The 22,812-nt window shown below is 54.6% G+C and overlaps 2 protein-coding genes across 11 annotated transcripts in view; both read left to right on the top strand.

Annotated features, from left to right (window-relative positions):
- The window catches only part of LOC140898099 (C-type lectin domain family 2 member D), a 44,795-nt gene extending 25,097 nt beyond the window's left edge, over positions 1–19,698 (top strand). The window contains exon 4 of the mRNA XM_078848648.1: positions 19,388–19,698. Coding sequence (XP_078704774.1) covers positions 19,388–19,550 — 163 coding nt within the window. The 3' untranslated portion in view covers positions 19,551–19,698. The remainder of the gene's footprint in view (positions 1–19,387) is intronic.
- LOC140898275 (uncharacterized) overlaps positions 1–22,812 on the top strand; it is a 2,445,793-nt gene that overhangs the window by 1,486,221 nt on the left and 936,760 nt on the right. The window lies entirely within an intron of this gene.

The raw sequence follows: 22,812 nt of genomic DNA, 5'->3' as shown, positions 1-22,812 counted from the left end.
CCCCCACACAACCGCCATCCCATCCAACCCCCCCTGCTTCTTGTCCCCTGATCACCTCCTCCCAGGACCCTGCCCTCTATTTAAGTCTTCCTACTCCCTGTCTCCAACTGCCCCCTCCTTAGACCCCTCCACCCTAACTGCCCCCCTAGAACTCCAGCCCCTACCTGTCCCCTGACTGCCCTGCCCCCTATCCGCACCCCCACCCCCTGACAGACCCCCGGCTCTCCCACACCCATCCAACCACCTCCCTGTCCCCTGACTGCCCCCGCAGAACCCCCAACCCATCTAATCCCCCCTGCTCCCTGCCCCTGACTCCCCCCCGAACCTCCGCCCCGTCCAACCCCTCCCGCTCCCTGTCCCTTGACTCCCCCGACCCCTCTTCATATGCCCACCCCCTGACAGGCTCCCCCCAGAACCCCTCATCCATCCAACCCCTCCTGCTCCCTGTCTCCTGATTGTCCCTTGGGACCCCATGCCCCTTCTCCAGCCCCCCCGGCCCCTGTACCCTGCTGCTCAGAGCAGTGTGTCTGGGGTGCGGAGCCAGAGACAGTGCCGTGCTCCCCCACAGAGCGCGCAGCTCCCCCTCCGCCCCCAGAGTGCTGCATTGGGAGGGAAATCCCGGCCCTTTGGAGAGTTTTACCAATTCCTCCCTGAGGGCAATTTAAAACACAAAAAGCCGGACATGTCCGGGCAACTCCGGACGCATGGTAACCCGACCACAGGGACTTCAGGATCTGCAGCTGCTGCCACCTGTATGGTGAATCCTTGGACTCGTCACCAAACACCTCTTCCCCATTCTGCAACCTGGCCCCATGGTCTGACCGTGCAGGAGAACAGAAACCCTTTAGGACACCAGGAGAGTCTCCTCAATGCCGCACTCTTCGCATGGCTTCCCGCGGTCATCGTGAAACACGACTACCCTGCCCCCAGGAGTCTCTCAAGGAGCTGCCGGCACAGTCACTGGGCACCCACTCGTAATGGTCTCGGGCAGTGGCATTGCAGAGAGAGCTGAGCAGACCATCCCTCTGTGACTTCCTGAATTGCTGCCAGGACGGATTCTCCTCTGCGCTAGGGAGAGTCCCCGAGGACAAGCAGCTGTGGTGGGGGAGGGGGCAAGACAAACACTCCCCATGAGCCCTTGACTAGCAGGTAAGCAGGACTCTGGGAGCCAAGGCATCGGTGTGTCTTGCTGGGAGAGCAGAGCTGGAGAGCAGAAAAGGGCATTGGAGGAATTGTAGAAAAGTCATTGTCATGGCCGGGTCATGGGCAGCCAGACCTAGTGGTCAGAGGCAGAGTCCACACTCACAAGTAAGGAGTCGAGAGTCAGCTGGGTCAGGACACTGGAACAGCAGAAGCAAAAGAACAAATTGTGTTCAGAACCTCAAGTCAGGTGAGTCACCCTGAGTCCAGATGCCAGGAAATCAAGCCTGGGGAGTGGGAGCAGGAACAGCCAACACACGGTCCAGAGCCGGGGAGGATCTTGGCTGTTCAGACAGCTTCTTGTTCCTGCTGCTGGTTTAAGGAGGTCCCGGGGGCCGATTAGCTGCTCTGGGACTCTGCCAATAGGAGCCTCAAACTGGGTCTGGACTTCGTCAGTCCTAGGTAAGCAGTTTTTCGTAGGCTTCCAGGTGGCGTGCTGGAGGGTGGCTGCTCCCAGGAACCCTGCAGACCCGGGTTAATGACCCATGGGTCAGGACAGTGAGTGATCTCTCCCCGCTCAAACCTCCTGCACGAAACAGTCTCCAGGGTCCCGGGCGCATCCTCTGAGAAGAAAAAAACACAGTCATGAGGACAAATAGGCTATGGAAGAGGAGCCCCCTCTTTGTTGCAACAGCCCCAAGTGCCCAAAAGAGTGGACGGTTCTTACCTCCAGAAGATGCCTGGGATCTTCCATCTAAGCCTCAATGGGACCCCTGTTGCTTGGTCTGACAGGAGGAGATCATCTGTCCCCACTGCTCCCTGCGCTGGGCTGGCTGCAGCACACATCTGTGTAAGAGGCTGGGCCAGAGAGATGTTACAATCAGGGTCCAGGCACCCCAGAAGGATAACAGAGGGTCTGAAACCAGAAGACGAAGCAATCAAATCAGCGGATTCGACAGAGAAGTTTTCTACCCTACAGGGACATCAAAGAAGGTCTGTTAGGAAAGCTGATATGTTAGTCTGGAAACTGCTAAGGCAAAGATTGTGACTTGTTAAGATTCAGTTTTAGTCACTACAAAGTGTGTTGTGTTTTGTTTCTCTCTTTGAAATTTGTCTCTTTCTCTTGCTTAGTATCACTTAAATCTCTTCTTTGTTACTATACTTCCCAAACCACCTCAGTGTTGTGTGTTCGAGTGAAGTGTGATTCTCCAGCCTACCCAACAGGCTGAGCTGTGCCCTGTCTCTCTGAAGGTAGCGAATAATTTCTGAGCAGTGCTGGGCCCAGAGTCCAAGGGCAGTTCACCAGACATCTTGTGGGAAGCACAAAGAAACCAAAGGAGCAGGAGAGATTCCGGCCCCACTGACCCATGGGAAATTCCCACAGAAGAGCCTACCCAGGGCTCTAGACACGGCTACTTTGGGTGTGTACCAGAGTTCACTCACTGCTAGATGCTGGCCAGGCCTTGTGTCATTGCTTTCTCGCTGGGCTAGCAACCCCGCTCATACTCACTCTTGCAGTTTGTTGGCTGGGAACTCAGCCCTCCAACCAGGTGACTGTCCTTTACTCCACTCCTTCCTGGGTCGTGCTCTTTGCAAACAAAGTCCCAAAATGTCTTGAACAGAAACAAGGCCTTCCACCCTCGTGGGGAGTTCTTCCTCAGCCTGATTTCGGTTCGGCCTGCCCTTCTTGGGTTTCTATGGTCTTCTATGTCCCCTTCCTTAGGGACAGTGAGAGAAGCCAGTCCTACCCTGGACTCCAGGGTTTGGCCCAAGGCCATCTCCTGAACAGCTTGCTCTGCTTCTGGACTTTTGCTGCTGTTTTCCCTTGTTTCCTCTCAGGTGGGGCTCACTTGGTCATCAATTTGGCCTAGCCCCAGGCTAGGCAGCTATAGGCCAAGCCACACTGTTAGATACCCTCCTCCTTCAAATCTGGTCCAGCCCGGATGACAGGTTTGCTGAGGGGATGGGGAAACCCCATTGCTGATCAGAAGGAGGTCAGAGTCTGTTCCTTACGAGCTGAAGGTCCGTTTGTCCTGCTGCGGCAAGTGGAGCTGGAGAGCGGAGATGTTAGGTGAAAGAGACTGCATGATGGAGTTGGAGACTGAGGGACGGGAGCCTCCTCCCAGAAACGCTCCCAGGAGAACAGGTTTGAGGAGGAGTTCTCTGGGGAGCCTCCTGCTTGGAAAAAAACAAGGGTGGCACATTGATGAAGATGTCTCTGTCCCAGGGATGGGGGAAGCTCCCACCCAGGCTATGCAGCAGGGATCCCATTTCTCCCCCAAGAAACCCATTTTGCCCAAAGAAGTCAGTGGCTCTTACCTCCAAGAGGGAGTGGGCTCTTCCCTCTAGGCCTCTTTGAGAACTACTACTGCTTGCACCCATCTGGGAGGCTGTCACACACCCCAGGACCTAGAAGACACGGGGGGAGGAGGCTCCTCTTCATGTCAGACTCGGAGAGCCCAGAGAAGGGCCAAAGGAAGAATAAAGGGCAGGAGATGAAGCTAGCCCGGAGCCTCTGTCCCATCCTCACCTCCTCAAAGGTGGAGCTTCCTGAGCTTCAGTTGGGCAGACAGTCTGTAGCCCTGACGCAAAGGTCCTTCTGCGCCGTATGGGGCAGGAAGATCTCTGCCTGGGAGCACGGGAAATGGGATGGGGGTGAGATCAAGGAAAGAGGGGAGGGATATGGGTGTGAGGGAAAGAGCTCCTGCCCCAGATGAAGGTATCTGGGGGGCCGTGGGAAGGACACAGCTCCACAGAGAGGGGAGAGAGTTCCTGTGAGTGCCAGGGGCCTCCATTTCTGCTTCCACTAGTCCCCCATTTATAGTGAGACACAGCAGTACCTGCAGCAGGGAGCGGGACTTGCTGAACAGGGAGGGGAACCTTGAAGAGCATCAGATGAGCCACAGCCCTTGCAGCGCCTCGGGCATCTGGTGCAAGTGCCGAATCATGTGAAGCTGGCCCATGACCTTGGCTGTGACATCCTCATGCTGCAGGGGAACGAGAACATGTCAGAGACTGAGACACTCCCCAGGAATCAGGGAGGATTAAGGGCACCTGGAACCAGCACCATCATTTCCACCCAGCAGCTGCTCATGTCTGAGTGGTAGATTCACCCTCCTGACCCCCAGGATGGAGGCTTGCTGTCCTCTCTAGTGACCTTCAGTGCCAACCCCCCTCCTTGTAGGGTGAGCTCCTGCCACTTCCCCATCAGTGCCCCTGACAGCTGTTCCACCTCCAACCCACCTGGAGACACCGCTCAAGTTCGGAGAACCCTCTCTTCCACCCCTACCTCCATCCCCACCCAGGTAGGGCAGGGAGGAGGCTCTAGAAGGGTGGCGGGGGGCGGGAGGGATTCTGGCAGCAGTGAAGTGGAATGGAGAGAGCTTGAGACCTTTCCCCAAGACACCCCAGTGACAAAACCTGAAACCACAGGATGGCAGCCCTGGTGAATGGAGCAGGTCAGCAGCCCCTGCCAACTGAATCCTCCCAATCTCTCGAGAGCGGGTCAGGCCCTACCAGCAGCAAGACCAGCTTTCCACGCCCATGTGCCTCAGTCAGTCACCATCACCAGTCAGTCCTTGGCCTCCCAGGCTGCCAGGGATGGGAGCAACTCTCGATGGTGGCTGGGGTGACATGGACACTAGGCCATGGGGAAATGGGTGCAGCTCTGTGGGGCAGGAAAGATTCCCAGAGGGCACTTAGGGGACTCTCCTGTCCTTCCCAGGAGTGATAGCAGAGCACCACATCCTAAGAACAGAAGTCCATGAAGGCCAGAAGTCCCCACTGGGCTCCTTGCTACCAGGCCAGCAAATGGCGAGAGGATGGGAATGAGGCCCTGGGTCCCACCCCAAGCTTCTGAGTCGATTGCAGCTGCTTACCGTGTCCCCCATCAGTTGCTGGGCTTCCCCCAGGAGGGAGTAGACCAGCACCAGCCCAGCCTGGCTGACACGCAGCAGGGGGTCGTGGATGGCCAGCAATGCTGTCTGTACGAAGGATCTTCTCTGCCCGACGGAGAAGAATTTTTCAAAGATCTAAAACCAAGAGGACATGAGGCTTGAGTAGATTGCCCAGAGCCAGCCTCCAAGTCCTGGCGGTACAATGGCGTCTCATGCCCCAAAGGGCAGGGAAGAGAGCTGCTGTGGCCAAGGCAGTTCATTCCCCAGGAGGCTTTCAGGGTCCCAGGGCTCACGGAAGCCCCTTTATTAAGAGGTGGCAGTTGCTGAGGGACCAAAGCCTCCAGTGGCACTTTCGGGAAGGCAATTTATGGCAGGGGCCAGGATGGGCTGGAAATGGATCTCTAATGTGTGTGAGCAGGCCCACTCTGCTGTGCAGGGCACAGAGACGACAGGGGACTCTGTCTTGCTTCCAGCAGAGAGATCTCCTGCACCTCAGCGGCTAGAGGAGTGTGCGTGTGTTGTTGAGGGGAGGAGGGGGTTGGAGCTGACAGACCAAAGGTCTCTTCCCTGCAGCTTAGTGATTTCTCTCCTCGCTGGGTATGGCCTCTGCAGCTCCTTGGTTTCTTCAAGGGGAATCCAACCTGCAGCCTGACAAGAACAAGGAGACTCCTGGCCCAGTCCCAGTGTGGGACCTTTCGCACCAGCGTGTCCCACTGGTTGCTGGATGAGGAACTCTGAGCTGGAAATAAGGAGCGGGCTCTTTTCCTGTCTTCAGGAGGCCTCCACTGCAGGGAACCCAGCCAGCTACACTCCCTGAGCTGTGTCATGCCCTGGCACAGTGCCCTTACCTCCCCCACTCTGGCTGTATTCTTGTAGCCTAAGAGCCTTCTGTCCTGGTGCCAGTCATAGCACCAGAGATCTTCCGCGTCATGTATGGTCAGACCTGGAAGAGAGAGAGAGAGAGAGCGACTTTTCTCCTCATTCTGGTTGCAGTTTCTGTGTCCTTCCAATCCCATTGGTGGCTGCACAGTGGAATGGAGAAGAACAGAGGCAGAGAGAGACTTGTCCTCCGGCTGGGGTCAGTCTGAGAGAAATGGTCTAGGGTCCCATTATCAACATATGGTCACTCTCAGTCCCCTATTTGGTTCCGTGTCCCAGCTGGGTTCCTTACCCCTCTGTTGGAGCAGCAGTTGGTAGAGCCGGTAAGTCCCCTCCCTGGCCTGCCGGCTGATGTCCTTGTCTGGATCGCTGACAAATAGAGCCAGCTGGGCCACATGGTGACCCATCCGAGGGAACTCGGCTGAGATCTAATGGAAGGGAGAGCAGAGGGGACTCCATCAGCATTTTCCTCTCAGCTCCCTGTCCGCCCTGGGCCAGAGGGCTCCTTCCCCTTAGCCCTTCTGCAGGAGAGGCTGGGGGAGAGGAGCTTGAGATCGACCCTTCATTTGCTCTGCTGCCAAGGGAGCCTGCAGCTGCTTTGGGATGCCAAGCAGGGGCTGGAGCATGGTCCCCTTAAAGGCCCAGGGACAACACTGAACCAGGACAAGAAGAACTTGACTCAAGCCTAGCTCAGTTGTGCTCTGACTCTGCCTCCCCATGAAGAACCCTCCTAACCCACAGCCTCGGCAGCAGCAGCAGATCCTGCAGCCCGCTGGAGCCAGCCCGCCTCCCCCTGGAGCCAGCAAGCTGGGCTCAGAGCTCACTTACATCAAACTCAGGGAGGGTGACTGTGTATCTCAGCAGGGCTGTGCTGCTCCTGATAGCCTTGGCTCGCTCCTGCGACACCCGGGACACGACCCAGAGGTTGACATGCTGTGGGGAAAGGAGGCAGGTCAGACTCAGTGGCCAGCTGCTCCTGCTTTGCAAATGAGCCCCCCACACACCCAGCCCCAGGGGCCTGAGACATTCTGCGCAGGGGGAAATAGCTGAGTCATTGATGGCAGAGCTTTAGAAGGGGATTCTTTCCCCCAGGACGCAGCTTGTACCCTTCAGGTCACAACTTGTCAGCGTCTCTTTAGATTGGGACAATGTTCGGGGTCGGGGCTGGTCCCATCCTCCCAAAACTCCTGATTCCTGAACAGTTCACCAGAAAGACGACTGAACCCTCAGCCCTTCCCTGCTACGCAACTCCTTGGGGGGATGTAGGGAGTGACTGAGAGCACAATCCCCCCAGGAATTTCAGAGTAGATCAGAGGGAAGGGCTGATTCCCTGGGCTCCTCCTCTTTCTCTAGGAAGGAGCATGTGCCTCTTCTCTGAGAACCATCTCCCTAATCTCATGGGCTCTGTGTGTTGAAGGGGTGCGGGAAGGGTGGATTTTCAGACTCTCACTCCCCAAGACAGCCAGGAGCCCTGTGCTTAGTGCTCAGCAGAACCAGGCAGAGCTCTGGCTTGGAGTCCCAGCTCCTTCCTCTGTCCCTCAAGAAGGAAGTACCTGACATTACATTGCACTGACCCACCAACCAAGGACGGCCCACTGGGGACCCAGCTAGGAGGACAGAGTAGAAAATGCATCTTCCAATCTCTCCTTACCAGTCCCCCAAAGAGTTACGGTCAAATGGGGCTCACCTCCAAGATTAAGTGGAGCCTGTCTGTGTATGGGGACTCTGCCAGCAGATTCCCCAGCATGGCATCCAGGACCTCTGGGATGACTTTGTGCAGAGTCTGCAAAGCATGGGTCAGAGTTAGGGAACCTGGGCCTACACCTGCCACAGGATGGGAAGAGGGGTCTCTGGGAAGCACTGAGGAGACTCCCAAACACATCTCCTGGCCTCTCTCCTTCACATCCCACTGCAGGCAATTTGCAAGAATTGATGACCCCTGGACCTTTAATCCATGAGCTTAGCAGGTCTCTGCAGAGGGCCTTGTAGGCAGAAGAGTAGGAAACAGCCAAGTTGCTATGGATGGAACCTGGGCTTCTGGGCCAAACACGGCTTAAGAAAGAAAGAAAGAAAGAAAGAAAGAAAGAAAGAAAGAAAGAAAGAAAGAAAGAAAGAAAGAAATCCCCCAGGGAGGGGTAATCTCTTCCCTGCTGGAGGGAAGGATCCAACCCTGCAGCTTGTTCCATCTCCGCTACCCCACCCCTAAATCTGGAGCTCCAGCGAATCAAGGGAGTAGGGACCAAGGACTACTCTGGAAGAGGAGGATGATGGAGGAGGAGGTACCTGGATGCCGGTGGTGTCCTTCTCCGTGCCCAGGGTGAAGACGGAGTGAAGGGCAGCTCGCAAGAGGTGGGTCTCTAGGGCTGGCTCCAGGGCAGGTTTCATGGTGCTGGCAAGAGAGAGGAGCTGCTATTAGACTGTGCAGTACTGGGTGGGACTGTCGCCAACACAGACACCAAGCCACAGGGATAGAGGCACAGGCTGGCGAGAATGGAAACTGAGGCACTTCGCTAGGGAATGACAAGGCCAAGGTGTCCCAGACAGACAGTGGCAGGACAGGAATAGCTCCTGTTTCCTGGAGCCTGCTGCCCCTCCTGTATCGGAGCCTGGGAGTGAGCCCCTCCCCAAGGCCCCTGTCATGTTATGGGAGTGAAAAGAAGAGCCCTGCCAGGAGAGAGTGACCCTCCCCACCCCACCATCTCTGCCAGAGGCACCACTCTTGGGAGGTGACTTGGGAGGGACAGTGACAGTGACTCCCAGCCTTGGGCCTGAGCAGCACTGGGGTGAGGGGAGCCGGCAGGGGGGTGGGTGGGGCTGTCTCAGTACCAGAGGTAGCCCACTGCAGCCAGGGAGTGGGCGAGGACGGCGCTGGGTGACGAGTCATCAGGAAGCTCCTCGATGAGCTCCTGTGAGACGTGAAAGAGACAAAGGAGCGTGTGAGATTCAGGCCCGACTGACGCCTCCCAGTGAGGAGATGACACAGCCAGTGCCCCACATGGCCAGCAGGATCCCCCACCACCTCCCACTCCCCCGATTCCTTCCTGCCCATCCGACTTGTTCCCCTTCTCAGATTCCTGCCCAGCTCACTCCCAATCCCCTTCTCTCCTCCTCCCTGTCAAAACTGCCCCCATTCAGCCCCATCCCGACGACTGAGCTGGGACCATGAGATTCCTTGTCCCCCACTCTCAGCTGCCCCCCAGCCCCACAATTCTCCCCCTCCCTCCAGCTACCGTATGGCGTGTCTCACTCACCACGATCCTCTTCACCACAGCCGCCTTGCAGCAGCGCGGCTCCAGTGTGTCCTCCCCTCTCTCCCGTGCAGCCAGACATGCGGGGTAGATGGCCTGAAGGAACAGGAGCTGCTGCCCCTCATCCTGTACCCACCAGGAGTGGGGTATAGCGAGAGAGAACCTGTTAATGAGGGACCTTCCTGCCCCACCCACACCAGCTCCAGGGCTCAGGCCTCAATGGGGGATTGTGGGGACCCGCCTATTGTCCAAATCCCCCACCACTCCTACACAAGCAGGATCAGGAACTGGGACAGTGCCTGTGGGGGGAGATGACTTTGGCTGTTGTGGGACACCCCCATCTTGGGGGTCCCACATCATGGATGTAAAAGGGTCCCATTGGGGGTGGTGGATCAGGAGGCACAAGATCCTCGGCAGGGGTGGGGATGCTGGGAAGGGACAGGGCAATCTTGGTTCCAGCCCAGGTGGGGAACATTTGTACCTTATCTCTGCACTGGAGCTGCTCTCGGATGACCTTGAGAGCAGCTTCATCTTTGGCCATGTCCACCCCTTCCTCCTGCTGTGAATCCCGGGGGGTCCCTGCACCACGGAGGGAAGGAGAGGGGCGTGGTGGGCAGAGCAGGATTCAAGACCCCCCTTCCCACCTCAGGCACCCAGGGCAGATCGGGCCCCAAACCTCCCTCTCAGGGATGCCTTCAGGCCCCAACAGCTTCAGAAGCCCAGAGCAGAGCCCCCCCTCCACTGGCCAGGACTCCAGGGGAGGTGCCGATTCCCCCGGCCCTGGAGCAGCAAGGACCAAAGTGGCAGCAGCTCTTCATGCCCCCACCCCCAGGTCCCCGTGCGGAAGGGGCAGCTGTGTGACGGCTGCTGCTGTCCGTGGGGTTCGCGGGGCTCAGGCCAGACACCTGGGCTGGGACCCCCCCCCCGTATCCCTGGGAGAGCATCTGGGCCCAGGGTGTTCACATCCCGTCCTCAGCCCTCCCGGAGCCCAGCCCGGCTCCTCACCTGGCACAAAGCAGTGGCCTCCATCGGCCTGGCTGCTGCCAGAGGCCCAGGTGCTGCCGCTGTCCCAGGCTGAGCTGCCGGTGCTGGGACAGGGACCTTCCCCCTCCTGGCCGGCGGGGGCTGGAAGGTCCTCAGAGACCGGGCAGGGCGATGCCTCCTGATGGGAACGAGGTCTGGGCTCCTGGGGCCGCTGCTGCCCACACAACAAGCCCCAGAGCCACCCTGCCCGGCGCCCCTCCTGGGCTGGGTCCTGTCTGCCAAACCGCAGCCTGGGCCAGCTCCATTGGGGCCTGGTTGGGGCCTCTCCCAGCTCGGCGCCTGCGCCGGGAGCCGGGTTCCTTTTCCAGAAGGCCGGGCACTTCCGCCGTCTGGCCTGGACGGGACCTGCTTCCCCGCCAGCAGGGATGCAGGGGTTGCTCTGCCCCTTAGGAAGACGGCAGCTGCTTCCCTCAGGCTCTGGGGCCACCTGCAGAGCCTTCCTCCGCAACATCCGCAGGAGCCTGGCCATCCTGGAACCGAGCGGGGAGCAGGGGTGAGACTGGGCTCAAGGCAGCCTTTCACTCCTGGGCCTTTTCCGTCCCTCCTCCTCCCTCCTCCAACCACAGCTGCCCCCTCTGCCCGCACAGGAGTGCAGGGAGTGCCATCTACACACACGGGCAGGAGTTCATTGCATGATCCGCTCCCAACGTTCCCCCTCGTAATCCCTGCTGCTGCAATAGCCAGGAAGTCTCATCCTTTTCCAGCAATGAGGTCAGTCCCAAAGACTATCGGTTACTCTGGAGAAGCAGTCCCCTCCTGTCGTCCCAGGCCACTCTCCCGCCCAGGCTAGAGAAGGAACAGAAGCCAGGAGTCCGGACTTCACCTGGGAAATCATTCCTCACATCAAAGTCAGAAAGGTCCTCGGCACAGGAAGCACAGAGCCCTCCTCGTTCCCCATTGATTTCCAGGCTCAGCAGCTCACAGGGTCTGGCTCACCTCAGAGACTCTCAGCCTGGGGAAGGGTTGGGAGGGAAGGGCTGGGAGGGGAAGGGCTGGGAAGCCCCATTGCTGGAACCTTTCCAAACACACTGGAGACGGCTCTGGAGAAGCCCCTGCCTGGCCTAAGAGTGAGGGGCTCTTGGGGGCTGTTTGCAAATGAAATCCCCCTTTGGAGATAGTCTCTCCCCCAGACAGAGAGGGGAACACACCGAGGAACCCGAATGCCACTCACGTGCTCTCAGTGATGGTACAATGGATGGCGGATGTTCAGGATCAGCAGACGTCCCTCACCCTCCTCCTCACTCTCCAAGCCCAAGGCAGGCTGGAGAGGGTGGTGACCTCAGGAGTTACCCTGCCCAGCCAGCAGGCAGGGTGATGACACGAGGGCGATCGACTGGCTGTGAAAACAAGAGTCTGTCTGATTGCCAAGGGACGGAGAAACTCAGCCAGCAGCAGGGGGTGCAGAACACGGCCCTAGGGCGGAGGTGACAGCGCCTCCGGGATCCTGACATCCCAGCACTTTACTCACCTTCCTGGAGCCTCCCAAACCCACTGGGCTGTAGCCATGGGACCCCAACCCTACTGATGGCAAACGGGCCTCAGCTATGACCACAGGGTCACACCGAGTATCAGAGCCATGGATGGACCCCTTCACTGACCACTGCCGCACACTCCCTCCCACAGCTGGCAATTGCAACCAGGCCCTAATGTCTGGTCCCCCTGCCTTTGAGAGAGAGTGTCACTCCTGCTTCCATTGCTGCCTCTTGATCTGTGGGACTTTGGGCAAGTTGCTCCCCCTCTCTATGGCTCTCTGGGACTCACATTCCTGAATGGGCTTTATAAAAGACAATGGTTAAAGTTTGGCCCCAACTAGTTCTTGTTTCTCGAGACTATCCATTTTAGCAAAGTTTAGAGTTCTTGACATTCAACACCTGGAAACATCCCTTTCTCCTTCGCAGATGGCCTTAACATCCCTTATCTCACCCAGGCTTCCTGCTGCCTGGAGTTAGAGAATTGACCCTGTTCCCATTGGACCTACCCAAGGTGTCACACAGCGAAGTGGTGACGGAGACAGAAAGAGAAGACAACTGTCCTGATTCCTGTTCTAACTAACAGACAACAACCCCCCAGAGGCAGGGATAAGGCCCAGGAAATAAGGGGTGAACATTTTCATGGAAACCTTTTTCTGTCAGAAAATCCATTCAAATGAAACCACTTTGTTTCTTGAAATCATAACAATTAGGATGAAAATTCTTTGCAAAAATATCTGTTTGCAAAACAAGAGCATCTCCTGTCCATCACAGTGCATTCAACTGTCTCATCATACACAAAGGGGAGACACTATGCTCTAGAAAATTGGATGAGATGCTTCAGTCTGAGCTAAGTAGTTGCTGCTTTTCACAATTTCAAAACAATAAAATACAAATCAAATCGAATATTAGGTTATAATCTGATATGGCTCAGTGTGATAGGACACCCCCTAGTCTGCACTGCTCCGAGTGACACTCTTCAGTGGATCCCCAGCATCCACCCATGGCGAGGTAGGTGGGAGAGGATTGTTATTCATTCTTGACAGAAGGAGAAACGAAGGCTGAGAAACGAGCAGGGACTTGTCTTAGCTGATGCAGCCAGTCAGTAGCAGAATTGCTCTCAAATGAGCTACAGACCAACAATTGTTCATAGTAATTATTCAGCAATTATTTCAGAAGAACTGGAATGTTCGAGAGGATCATGAACTGCTCCGAGACAATGAATGGAGAGCAGCATCCACATTGGTCAAACGTATAACTGATTGCGACTTATTTGCTTGGTCATAAAAGAGAACAACAAAGACCAGAGTTTCCTCCCTGTCAATAGCCCCCTCCTCAGCCAATCAAGGTTGAGACTTTGAGGGGTGGGAGGCTAAGGGATCTCATCAAATAGCCCAAAGAATGGCCCCGGTCACCACCGAGGGGATCACTCTCGGAGCACTAGTCCAGTCTCACCTCTCTGTGAGGGCCTCCCACAACCCCCCCGGACTCCGCTCCACACACAGAGCTCCTGGTGGTGGGAGGAGAACAGAGGAAAAGGACAAAGGAAGCAAGAAGAGAAAGGTAGGAAAGGTAGGAAAAAGAAGAGGAAAACAAAAAGGAGAAACCCCAATGTCCCCAGTAATTCTAAGGGACAAAATCCTAGGTCGGAAATAAAATACTGCCCCCACAATCTAATGTTTTCCTTTCCTAAAAATCAGCCAGCACCTGATGGATCAGACTGAACAGGTTCCAAACCTCTCCGAGGCTCTTACCTTCTATACAGGGACGTCTGTTTTCGAGCAAATCCACTAAAAGAAAAGGAGAAAACTCCAAAGGGGGTCCTCCTTGCGCTCACGTACGTGCAAGTGAATGCTCTCTCAGTCCTCCAGGAGAGACCTCGAGAAGGAGACGTGCTGAAGCAAAGCCACAGGGATCTCCGAGGTTGCCCCTGTCCTGCACCCCTGTCCTGCCTGGCTGATGTCAAGTTCTCTCTGTGAGGTCATCGCCTCCCCACCACCTTTGTCCAATAGGCTGAGGTCCTGCCAAAGGCCCTTGTGATGTCACTGCCACACCCACCACTCCCTTGTAGTGCTGATGTCCTGCCCCTGTCCAGCCACATTGGATGTTTCAGCTGCTTCCCCTGGATCACCCCACTCAATGAGCGTTCATTGTGGGCTCAAGCCGAACACAGTAAAACATCAGAGGCTTCTCCCCATGCTAGGCTCATTTTTCATCAATTAGCAGACTTTATGGACAGAAGAGACCATTAGAGCGTGTCATCTGACCCCCTGCATATCACATGCTTTCTGTAGAGCATAGGAGCTAATTTTTGACTACACACGTTCCAGAAAGGCATCTAGTCTTCATTAGAAGACATCAAGAGGTGGGGAATTCCCACCACTTCCCTTTCTAGTTTCTTCCTTTGGTGATTCGTCCTCACTGTTGAATATGTGTGCCCTCTTTCTAATACGAATTGGTCTCTTTTGAGTTTCCAGCCACTGGGTCTTGTTATGCTTTTCTCTGATAGATTAATGAGCCCTTTAATACCCAATATTTTCTCTCCATGAAGTCACTTCAACACTTCAATGATGTCACCACCCAATCTTTTTTATAATCTAAACAGGCTGAGCTCTTTCAATAGCTCACTAGCATCTGCCAGGAAGGGAGTCCCCACAGAGGGACACCATAATCTCCCAGGGAGGGAAAAGGCTCTCACTGCCATTTCTTAACCTCATGGGGTGTTCTCCTGTTCTGCCAACCCCACCCCTTTTTCAGTATCTCCAGGTGCCTGAGGGAGCAGGAACCAGAGGCCATCCTGCAGCTGGGACAGAGATGGAGGTTGATGACCTACCTGCCCGTGGTGACCATGGTGCAGGACAGCCCTCAGGACATGCGAATGCAGCTCCAGATCTGGGAGCAGCTTCCCTTTGCTGGCACGAGACCTTGCAGGTTGCGGTGGGTGAGACAGGCACTAACTTTTGGAAACCCTCAGTGGGATCAGAGGGTAATGGTTTGTAGAAAGTGGTGTTGGAGAGCTTTACAAAAACTAGACAAGAACGGTGCATGTTGCAGGGCAGCTCCAGCCCCGGTGCTGTCAGTGAGACGTGTCCTCCCAGCCCTGCCTGACGGGTCTTTCTGTTTCAGACCCTCCTTGGAACTGCAAGAAAAGTCCAACCTGTAGAGTTGTGGTTGCAGTGATAGTTGTATGGTCTGCGTTGATTGCTGCCATCATTGCTCTGGCAGGTGAGTTCCCAGCTTCCGCCCCGCTCCCTTCCCCTCCATCTACGATCTCCGCGCATCCCATTCCCCCGTGACCTACCACACTCACTCTCTCCTCCCGGCCTGTCCGGCTTCTGCCCCTGGGGCAGAGGATTCCTGGGGGATCTTCCTCCCAGACCCCTGCACCTGGGCACTCTCTGTGTCAGGACGATCTGACTGACATTAGCCCCCCCAGCCCATCTCTGAGCACTTTGGACCCAAGTCACCTTTGCCACGCGCCATGAAGCAGTCCCTGACCAGGGTGTCCAGTGGGACAGGGTGCAGTGCAACCCTGAGCCCTTTGCCTTCCCTGTGTTGCTCTGAGGTTACCAGCTTGGCCTTCCTGGATCTTCAGGTCACGCCTGTGGCCGGGCGGCAGGTGCTGCCGTGTTATTGAAATGAGCTGTAGAACTCAGTCTAGACCCCTCCACCAGCGCAGTGTGGAAACCCCCCAATCGCTGAGCTTGGCCATGAAGGGTCCCTTAGCACCATTCACTCCCCCGGGCTGCCCAGACAGTGTGTGCTCGTGCAGAGGGCGTCTGTTTGCGGTGAACATGAACCCTGTTGTATCCCCCCGTTGTCTGGGGCAGGGCATGCTGGGGAATGTCGGGGGTGGGATTTCTCTATTGTCCTGGGATCTGATCACTGGGCCCCAGGAGGGTTTAGCAGCTGGCAGAGGGGATTGAATCCAGCTCCGTCTGCATTAGGAATCCTCTGTGCTGATGTCATGACATCCGTGCAGTTGAATTGGGGCAAACCGCTAAAGCAGACGCACTGCACTGGTGCACAAAGGAGCTTGCCTTGGTGCAGTTTGCTGCAGGAAGTTACCAGAGCGAGCCGCACTGCTCCAGCGCATCTCCAGGAGGTGTTTGCCCTGATGTCACTGCGTCACTGTGATTATACTGGTGCAGATTGCTCGGATACAGATGGGCCCTGAATCCCAGCTCCCTGCTGTAATGGCAGGCTGCTGCAACGGGCAGCATTGGCTCTCACTGTGTAAGGTGGGAATCTGTGAGCTTAGGGTTGGTTACACACCTGCAGGTGCAGGGAGCTCTGCAGAACATGTGGCATCTGAGCTGGAGATGGATGGTCGAGACAGCCTGTGCCATCAACTGTTCGTCACTGACTTCTCTGCTCAGTTCAGTAGGGCAGGGGTGTGGGCTACCGTGCACTGGACAGTTAAATCTACAGGGTCAGACATGCCTTGTGAGTGAGGTGAACACATGCTCGCTTTCTGATCACCGCTGCCACGTTTCCTAACTCTTCCCAACTTAGAGTGTCTGCTCCTCGCTGAGCACCAGCCACATGGGAAGGCTTGAAAACCAGCTACCGAGTTACTGTGGTGCAAACAAAAGTGACGTGCTCGAAAACATCTGGAGGGGTTTGAGTCCAACTCCTCTCAACTAGACAGGCCTTTCAAATCCTCTTTGGTGTCACTTATGGGTGACCCCACTGCTGCTCTTTCATGGCTCTGAAAGGGTTACACTGCCATGAGGGCTTCCAGAAAGTGCCTTTCTTGCTGCTGTGTTTGGGGAGAGAAAAGTCTGCAGGTAGGAGGTGAATTAAGTTCCATCATTCCTGGCCCACAGTGCAACAGGTCACTTCCCATGGCTGTGGTTTCTGGCGCCCCCTTGTGGCTTTCATGTCCCTGAGTGAAAGTTCCCACGTTCTTCTCAGTAGTTCACCTGCTGTTTGTTGCTAGGTTGAACGTCCAGCTGTTGATCTTGTGCCTGGGGTGAAATGCTCTGAGCTGTGTCAGTCCCTCCCAGGCTGGGAGTGTCCCTGGAATCCTTCTTGCCAGGCAAATTTACTGTGACAAACGTCTCCGTCCCCCTGCATCTGATTGCAGTGGACCAGCCCCAGCTGGGGGTCCCAATGGGCTTGGCAAGCCGGTCAATTGACTGCCTGTTTGGCCGCAGTCAAATGCTCCAGCGAGAGCCCTGGGGGTAGGAGGTAGCCTGCCTTTCGGATTGCGTCTTGGAGCCTCACTGGTGTTTTCAAGAACTTGGTTTCATTGTTTTGCCTTTTTTTTCTGAGCTAAAATAACTCAGTGAAGTACATTTTTTAAAAAATTAGGTAGATCCGTATCTATCGAAAGCTAACCCTACTGGAGACAATGACGTCTTGCTCTTTTTTGTTCCTGGCGGGAGGTAACCAATTCTGATAAATTGGTATTTTAAAATATCTGACCACTCTTTGACAGATTTGACTGGTCAGTTGACCAATTTTTGTACCAGTCAAATGCCCAATTCTCGATGCAACTTTTACCCTCCATGTGACTGTCTCATTCTCAGCGCTGACCTCTCAGCTTTCATCAGCTGATCTGTGCCCCCCTGCTAGCCCCTCGTGCACAGACGGCTGGATGGGATACCGAGGGAAATGCTACTATTTCTCAGAGAGGGAAGGGAGCTGGACCGAGAGCCGAAGCCGCTGCTCTGCCCCGGGTGCCTCCCTGGCTGGGATCGACAGTGAGCAGGAAACAGTGAGAGACTCTCGAGTTGCCAGACACTAATGTGGGCACAGGGGTGGCTGCTGCAGCAGGACTTGGGCTCTGCCCCATGGGTTGAGGAGCAGCTGTGAGCCCTCCCGTGCTGGGAGGCCGGAGTGAATGAACTTCCAGCCGCTGAACGCCAGCCCTGGCTGGGCCCAGGGCCCTACTGTCTGTGTGTGATCACAGGGATTGCCCATTCTCCGCTGCCCCCCTCCCCAAATAGGGAGACAGCTTCTGTCTAGGGCAGGGCTGGCTCAAGCATCTCCTGGGCTGCTGGCTGCTGGAGTGGGACTGAGAACCCAGCCAGTGCACCTGTTGTGGGGATGGGAAAGGAGCAGCCAGCTGAGGAGGCGGGGGAGGAGGGGATCCTTTCACATTGACCCCTCCCACTTCAGCTTGCCTCCCTCCCTCCTCCTGCCTTGCTGGGGTGAGCGGTGGCTGCTCTGTGAGAAGAGACGTCTCTGCAGAGAGCTCAGACCCAACAGCTGCCCCCAGCTCAGGGGGACTTGGGGTGTGGGTGACTGGGAGCACTGGGGTGGGGCTGCTGTGTGCAGTGGGAGGGTTAAGACTGCCCGGGGGATCTTGTGCTTTGCAAGAGGGAGGGGAAAATCCCCCCTGAAAATAAACTGAGCACCCTTCAATATGTGACTGGGATTCTCTGCAGCACAGAGCCCTGGAGGGGCGGTGGGGGGAGCACGGGAGCTGGGGCTGATACCTGCTGTCCCTCAGCTTTCTTTAAGGCATTCCTGCTGCGCCATAAGGGTGTCTATGACCATTGGATCGGCCTCTGGAGGGAGCAGGGTCAGCCCTGGAAATGGACCAACAGCACCAAATTCAACCACCTGTGAGTCTCTCTCGCCCCTCTGGACTAATTCCCTGGGCTTGGGGATTCTGGTGTCTGAGCGGTTTGAGCTCAGGTAGATCCACCATTCAGTGCTAGTGAAACCACCAGACACGACCCTGGTCCGTTCGCGTCCTGCGTGTGTCAGAGACCGATGGGAGCCGGCGTGTCCCTGAACTCTTGGCTCCTCCCCGCAGCACGGTGCTGGGCCGGAGACAGAGCCCGCCATAGCCAGAGATGCCCTCGCAGCGCGCTGGGATTTCAGCTGGGACACTCGCTGTTCTCCCCCAGCCCTCTTCAGCAAGGTCCCTGGGGTGTCTGACCCCCCCTGGGGAAAGGAGGCAGCAGGGAGCTCAGGTTAACAGTGGCTGCTAGAGAGGGCAGCATGCCGAGCACTGCATGGCAGGTGCAGGTCCCGCTGGGGATTGCAGCCGGCAGGTTTGAGTGACTTGGCTGGTGAGGCCTCTGAATCCGCAACAAGGCACCGATGTTAAGGGAGCCTGCGGTTCACAGGTGCTGGACGCCTGGGGCTCCCACTGGAACGGGGTACAGTAGTGATGGCTGCCCAGCCACCACCCTGCGATGGGTTTCAGTGGGCTCCAAGTGTGATCACAAAACCAGCGCTGCTTGAGCCCGGAGCAGGGTTTGAACCCCGGAATTCAGCACTAGAAGCATGAGCCTCTGCCATAGGAGCGAAAGAATCCACTTCTTTAACTGAACCCCCCCCCCCCCTCCAATTGATAAAGCTCTTATGGAGGCCAGCCATTAGAGGAGGATGGAGACCCCCCACTTCCCTGGTCTGGGTTACTTCAGTACTTTGAAAAGTCAGGCTCTTATGGCGCTGGGTCAGGGCTCCCCAATGGACAGTCCCCATTCTGCTGTATTGGACCCAACCTTTGGATCCCACCTGCTTCCAGCCTGACTGGGTCTGAATAGCCACCAGACACTGTCCCGAGTTTGGGCCACTGTGGCCCTCTCCTGGGGTACAGACTCCGTGTCCTGAGCTCTGCTCCTGAGGGGCTGGGAGAGTAGCTGCTCCGCACTCAGGCGTGCACTGTGGAGAACGGCTCCCCTGGCTGGGACTGATGAGAAATGCCTGGCCTCTGCCTGACTGCAGCTCCCTGGCTTCTGTGTTGCAGGTTTCAGATAAGAGGAGGAGGTGACTGCGCGTATCTGAACGACGAGAAAGGGGTCAGCAGCTCACGGTGCTACATGGGAAGACGGTGGATCTGTAGGAAACTTGAGGTGTATGTGATGGGAAAAGAGACTGCATTGGAAGGGGGCTTGAAATGGGACTCCTAGACGTGACACTGATCCAACTCACACCTACTTGAACGAGCCAAGTCCCCGTTCGTCAGCCTGGCCAGGATCTCAAAATCAGGCAGCGGGGCCCGCAAGCAATAAGTGTGTCTCATTTAAACTGTGGATTCTTCGTATGTGCCTTCTGCTTTTGAACCTTTAAACTCAGGGTCACATTAGGAGCCACAAGGACTCCAAGATCTCTTTCTGGAGTGGTAACAGCTAATTTAGATCCCATTGTTTTGAATATTTTTTGTATTTTTGTATTTTTTCCCCAAAACCACCTCTATTGACCCCTCAGTCTGGGACAGGTCCTCAGATTTGTCACATAAAAAGAATGGCTGATGTGTGGGAATCTCCCACACCTTTGCAGTGTTGACCTGAATTTTATGGGCTAATGTGTTTACCGCTCAGCACTGATCTGATCAGAAGATAATTTAGGTTCTTGTCCCAGTTCAGGCTATAGGGATAGAGAACACAGAGAGTTCAATATTGTGAGAGGACCCTCCGGGTGTGTGGCAAGGACACTTATACTGAGGACAAAACCAACTTGTTAAGATCTTTATTAAAATAAAAGAAAGAAGCATAAATGCTACAAAACACAGAGTCACAAAGAAGTAATACAATTCTATGACCCCTGGTGGTAACATTTCTATTCTAAAAGACTACTAAAGCTAGCATATTCACACCCATCCCTGAAGACCTGGTAGTAGGAGACAGAGGATCAGTCTTGTCTCTGGCATGTCTGAGGAACTAATGGTCCAGGCTTCCCAAATTGGTAGGGCTTAGGTTCAAGTGTTGAGTGGCTAGGATATATTGTGAAACTGAGGTGATAGCTTGATAGAAGATAGGAAAATGTGACCCCTTTGTATGGTTGTTTGCCATCTTATAGGGTCCCGGTACTGCCCGCTGTCAGAATCTAGGCCCAACCTACCATGCCCAAATCTTATTCCTCAACCCCATAAATCTGCAGGTACACTTACTCTATAGGTTAACATGTTATGCCATATACTCATACGAATCGATTATCTCATTCCCGAAACCGTTAACCCTGACCTAATTCATGACTTCCATGTTCTGCAGTGTGCCTTGCAGTTACCGGTCTGCTCCAGACTTAAGGTTAGCAGATTCAAGTTTTTTGTTCAGTTCCCCAAAGCTAAGGGGGGCAACTGGTATGCCATTTATCTATGCCAAAGTTTACAAACACTTATACTAACTTACTCTAGCTAATCGTACAGGATACAGGCCTGAAGGTTATTTGCATTACAGCCAACTATTATGAATAACCATGAATAACCCTTATGAATAGCATAAACTGGAATTCCACATAAACAAAACCCCAGAAAATACTATGATTAATTAATAATAGGATATGATAACAAAATAATATGAATCAAACCAAAAGAAAACATATTACGCAATATGGCAAGCTAGCAAACTGACCTTATGGGCTACAGCAATGAAAACCCATGCAAAGAATATATTTTGCTTCTCTGCAATGGCCTTGTCTTCTGAAAGTGCTCCTTTGGCACCTCGGTTACCTTGTGGCCTCACTGATTGTTTGGAAGTCTTCCTACTTCTGATGTACTTAAAAAACATTCTGCCAGGGAGGAGTGGGGAGCCCAGTCTCTCAGTCCTTCTCCCCTCCCGCCCCCACCCCACTGCCTCTCTTAAGTTGATGGAAGCACTCCTGGTAAGGATGCGCATGACTGACAGAAGGAGAGTAGTGTGGATGTGAATAGTTTGACTTACGTTTGTAGTGCAGACATGCCCTCAGTCTCTGAGGACCTTGAACTGCTTTCACCAAATGCCCACGCATGCCACCACCCCACAAGACTGGTAATCATAGATGCTGCATTCAGAGCAATAATTTTTACTTCAGCAGGATTTTGTTGTTGTTGTTTGTTAGTTTGTTTGTTTTGCAGGGGGGTGCTTATTGGCCTACATTTAGAGAATTAATGATATGGATGGTGGGATGAATTGCACGCTCATGCAAGTTTGTGGATGACACTAAGATTGGGGGAGAGGTAGATATGCTGGAGAGTAGGGATAAGGTCCAGAATGACCTAGACAAATTGGAGGATTGGGCCAAAAGAAATCCGATGAGGTTCAACATGGACAAGTGCAGAGTCCTGCACTTAGGACAAAGAATCCCATGCACCGCTACAGACTGGGGACCGACTGGCTAAGCGGCAGTTCTGCAGAAAAGGACCTGGGAATTACAGTGAACGAGAAGCTGGATATGAGTCAACAGTGTGCCCTTGATATATAACGGTAGAAGGCTAACGGTATATTGGGCTGCATTCGTAGGAGCATTGCCAGCAGATCAAGGGAAGTGATTACTCCCCTCTATTTGGCATTAGTGAGGCCACTTCTGGAGTATTGCGTCCAGTTTTGCCCCCCCCCCCCCACTACAGAAAGGATGTGAAGAAATTGGAAGGCAACAAAAATGATTAGGGGGCTGGGGCCCATGACTTATGAGGAGAGGCTGGGGGACCTGGGGTTATTTAGTCTGCAGAAAAGAAGAGTGAGGAGGAGGATTTGATAGCAGCCTTCAACTACCTGAAGGGGGGTTCCAAAGAGGATGGAGCTAGGCTGTTCTGAGTGGTGGCAGATGACAGAACAAGGAGCAATGTCTCAAGTTGCAGTGGGGGAGGTCTAGGTTGGATATTAGAAAAACTATTCACTAGGAGGGTGGTGAAGCACTGGAATGGGATACCTAGGGATGTGGTGGAATCTCCATCCTTAGAGGTTTTTAAGGCCTGGCTTGACAAAGCCTTGTCTGGGATGATTTAGTTGGGGTTGGTCCTGCTTTAAGCAGGGGATTGGATTAGATGACCTCCTGAGGTCTCTTCCAACCCTAATCTTCTACGATTCTATGAATGTTTGTTAGGTATATCTGGCTCTCGTTTTCCATCTCTAAACTCCCTCACAAAACTCCCTGATTTGCTAGCTCCTCTGGTACTTAGGAGCTGCCTTTTAAAATTTCTGAGTTAGTCCTGCCCCTTCATGAAGGCCTTCAAAAATCACAGCTGGGAAATTAAAGGGAAACAAGCCAACAGAACTTTTTGTAGGCTTCATTTACATTAAGTAAATGTCAGGCTTTAAAGCAGCTGAGAGGATCTTCAGTAACCAGAACATATGGGAAAATGTCCAAAAAAATGAAGCATAGTTCTTTTGAGGAACTAAAATGGCACAAATGTCCATGAATTAATGTATGAAATTAAAGAGTTACAGCTTCACTTTCAGTAACATTTTATAAGTC

The sequence above is a fragment of the Lepidochelys kempii genome, chromosome 14 (assembly GCF_965140285.1).
Source record: "Lepidochelys kempii isolate rLepKem1 chromosome 14, rLepKem1.hap1, whole genome shotgun sequence".
Lineage (NCBI taxonomy): Eukaryota > Metazoa > Chordata > Testudines > Cheloniidae > Lepidochelys > Lepidochelys kempii.
The sequence above is the reverse complement of the archived record's forward strand: the minus strand, read 5'-3'. Positions and strand labels throughout refer to the sequence as shown.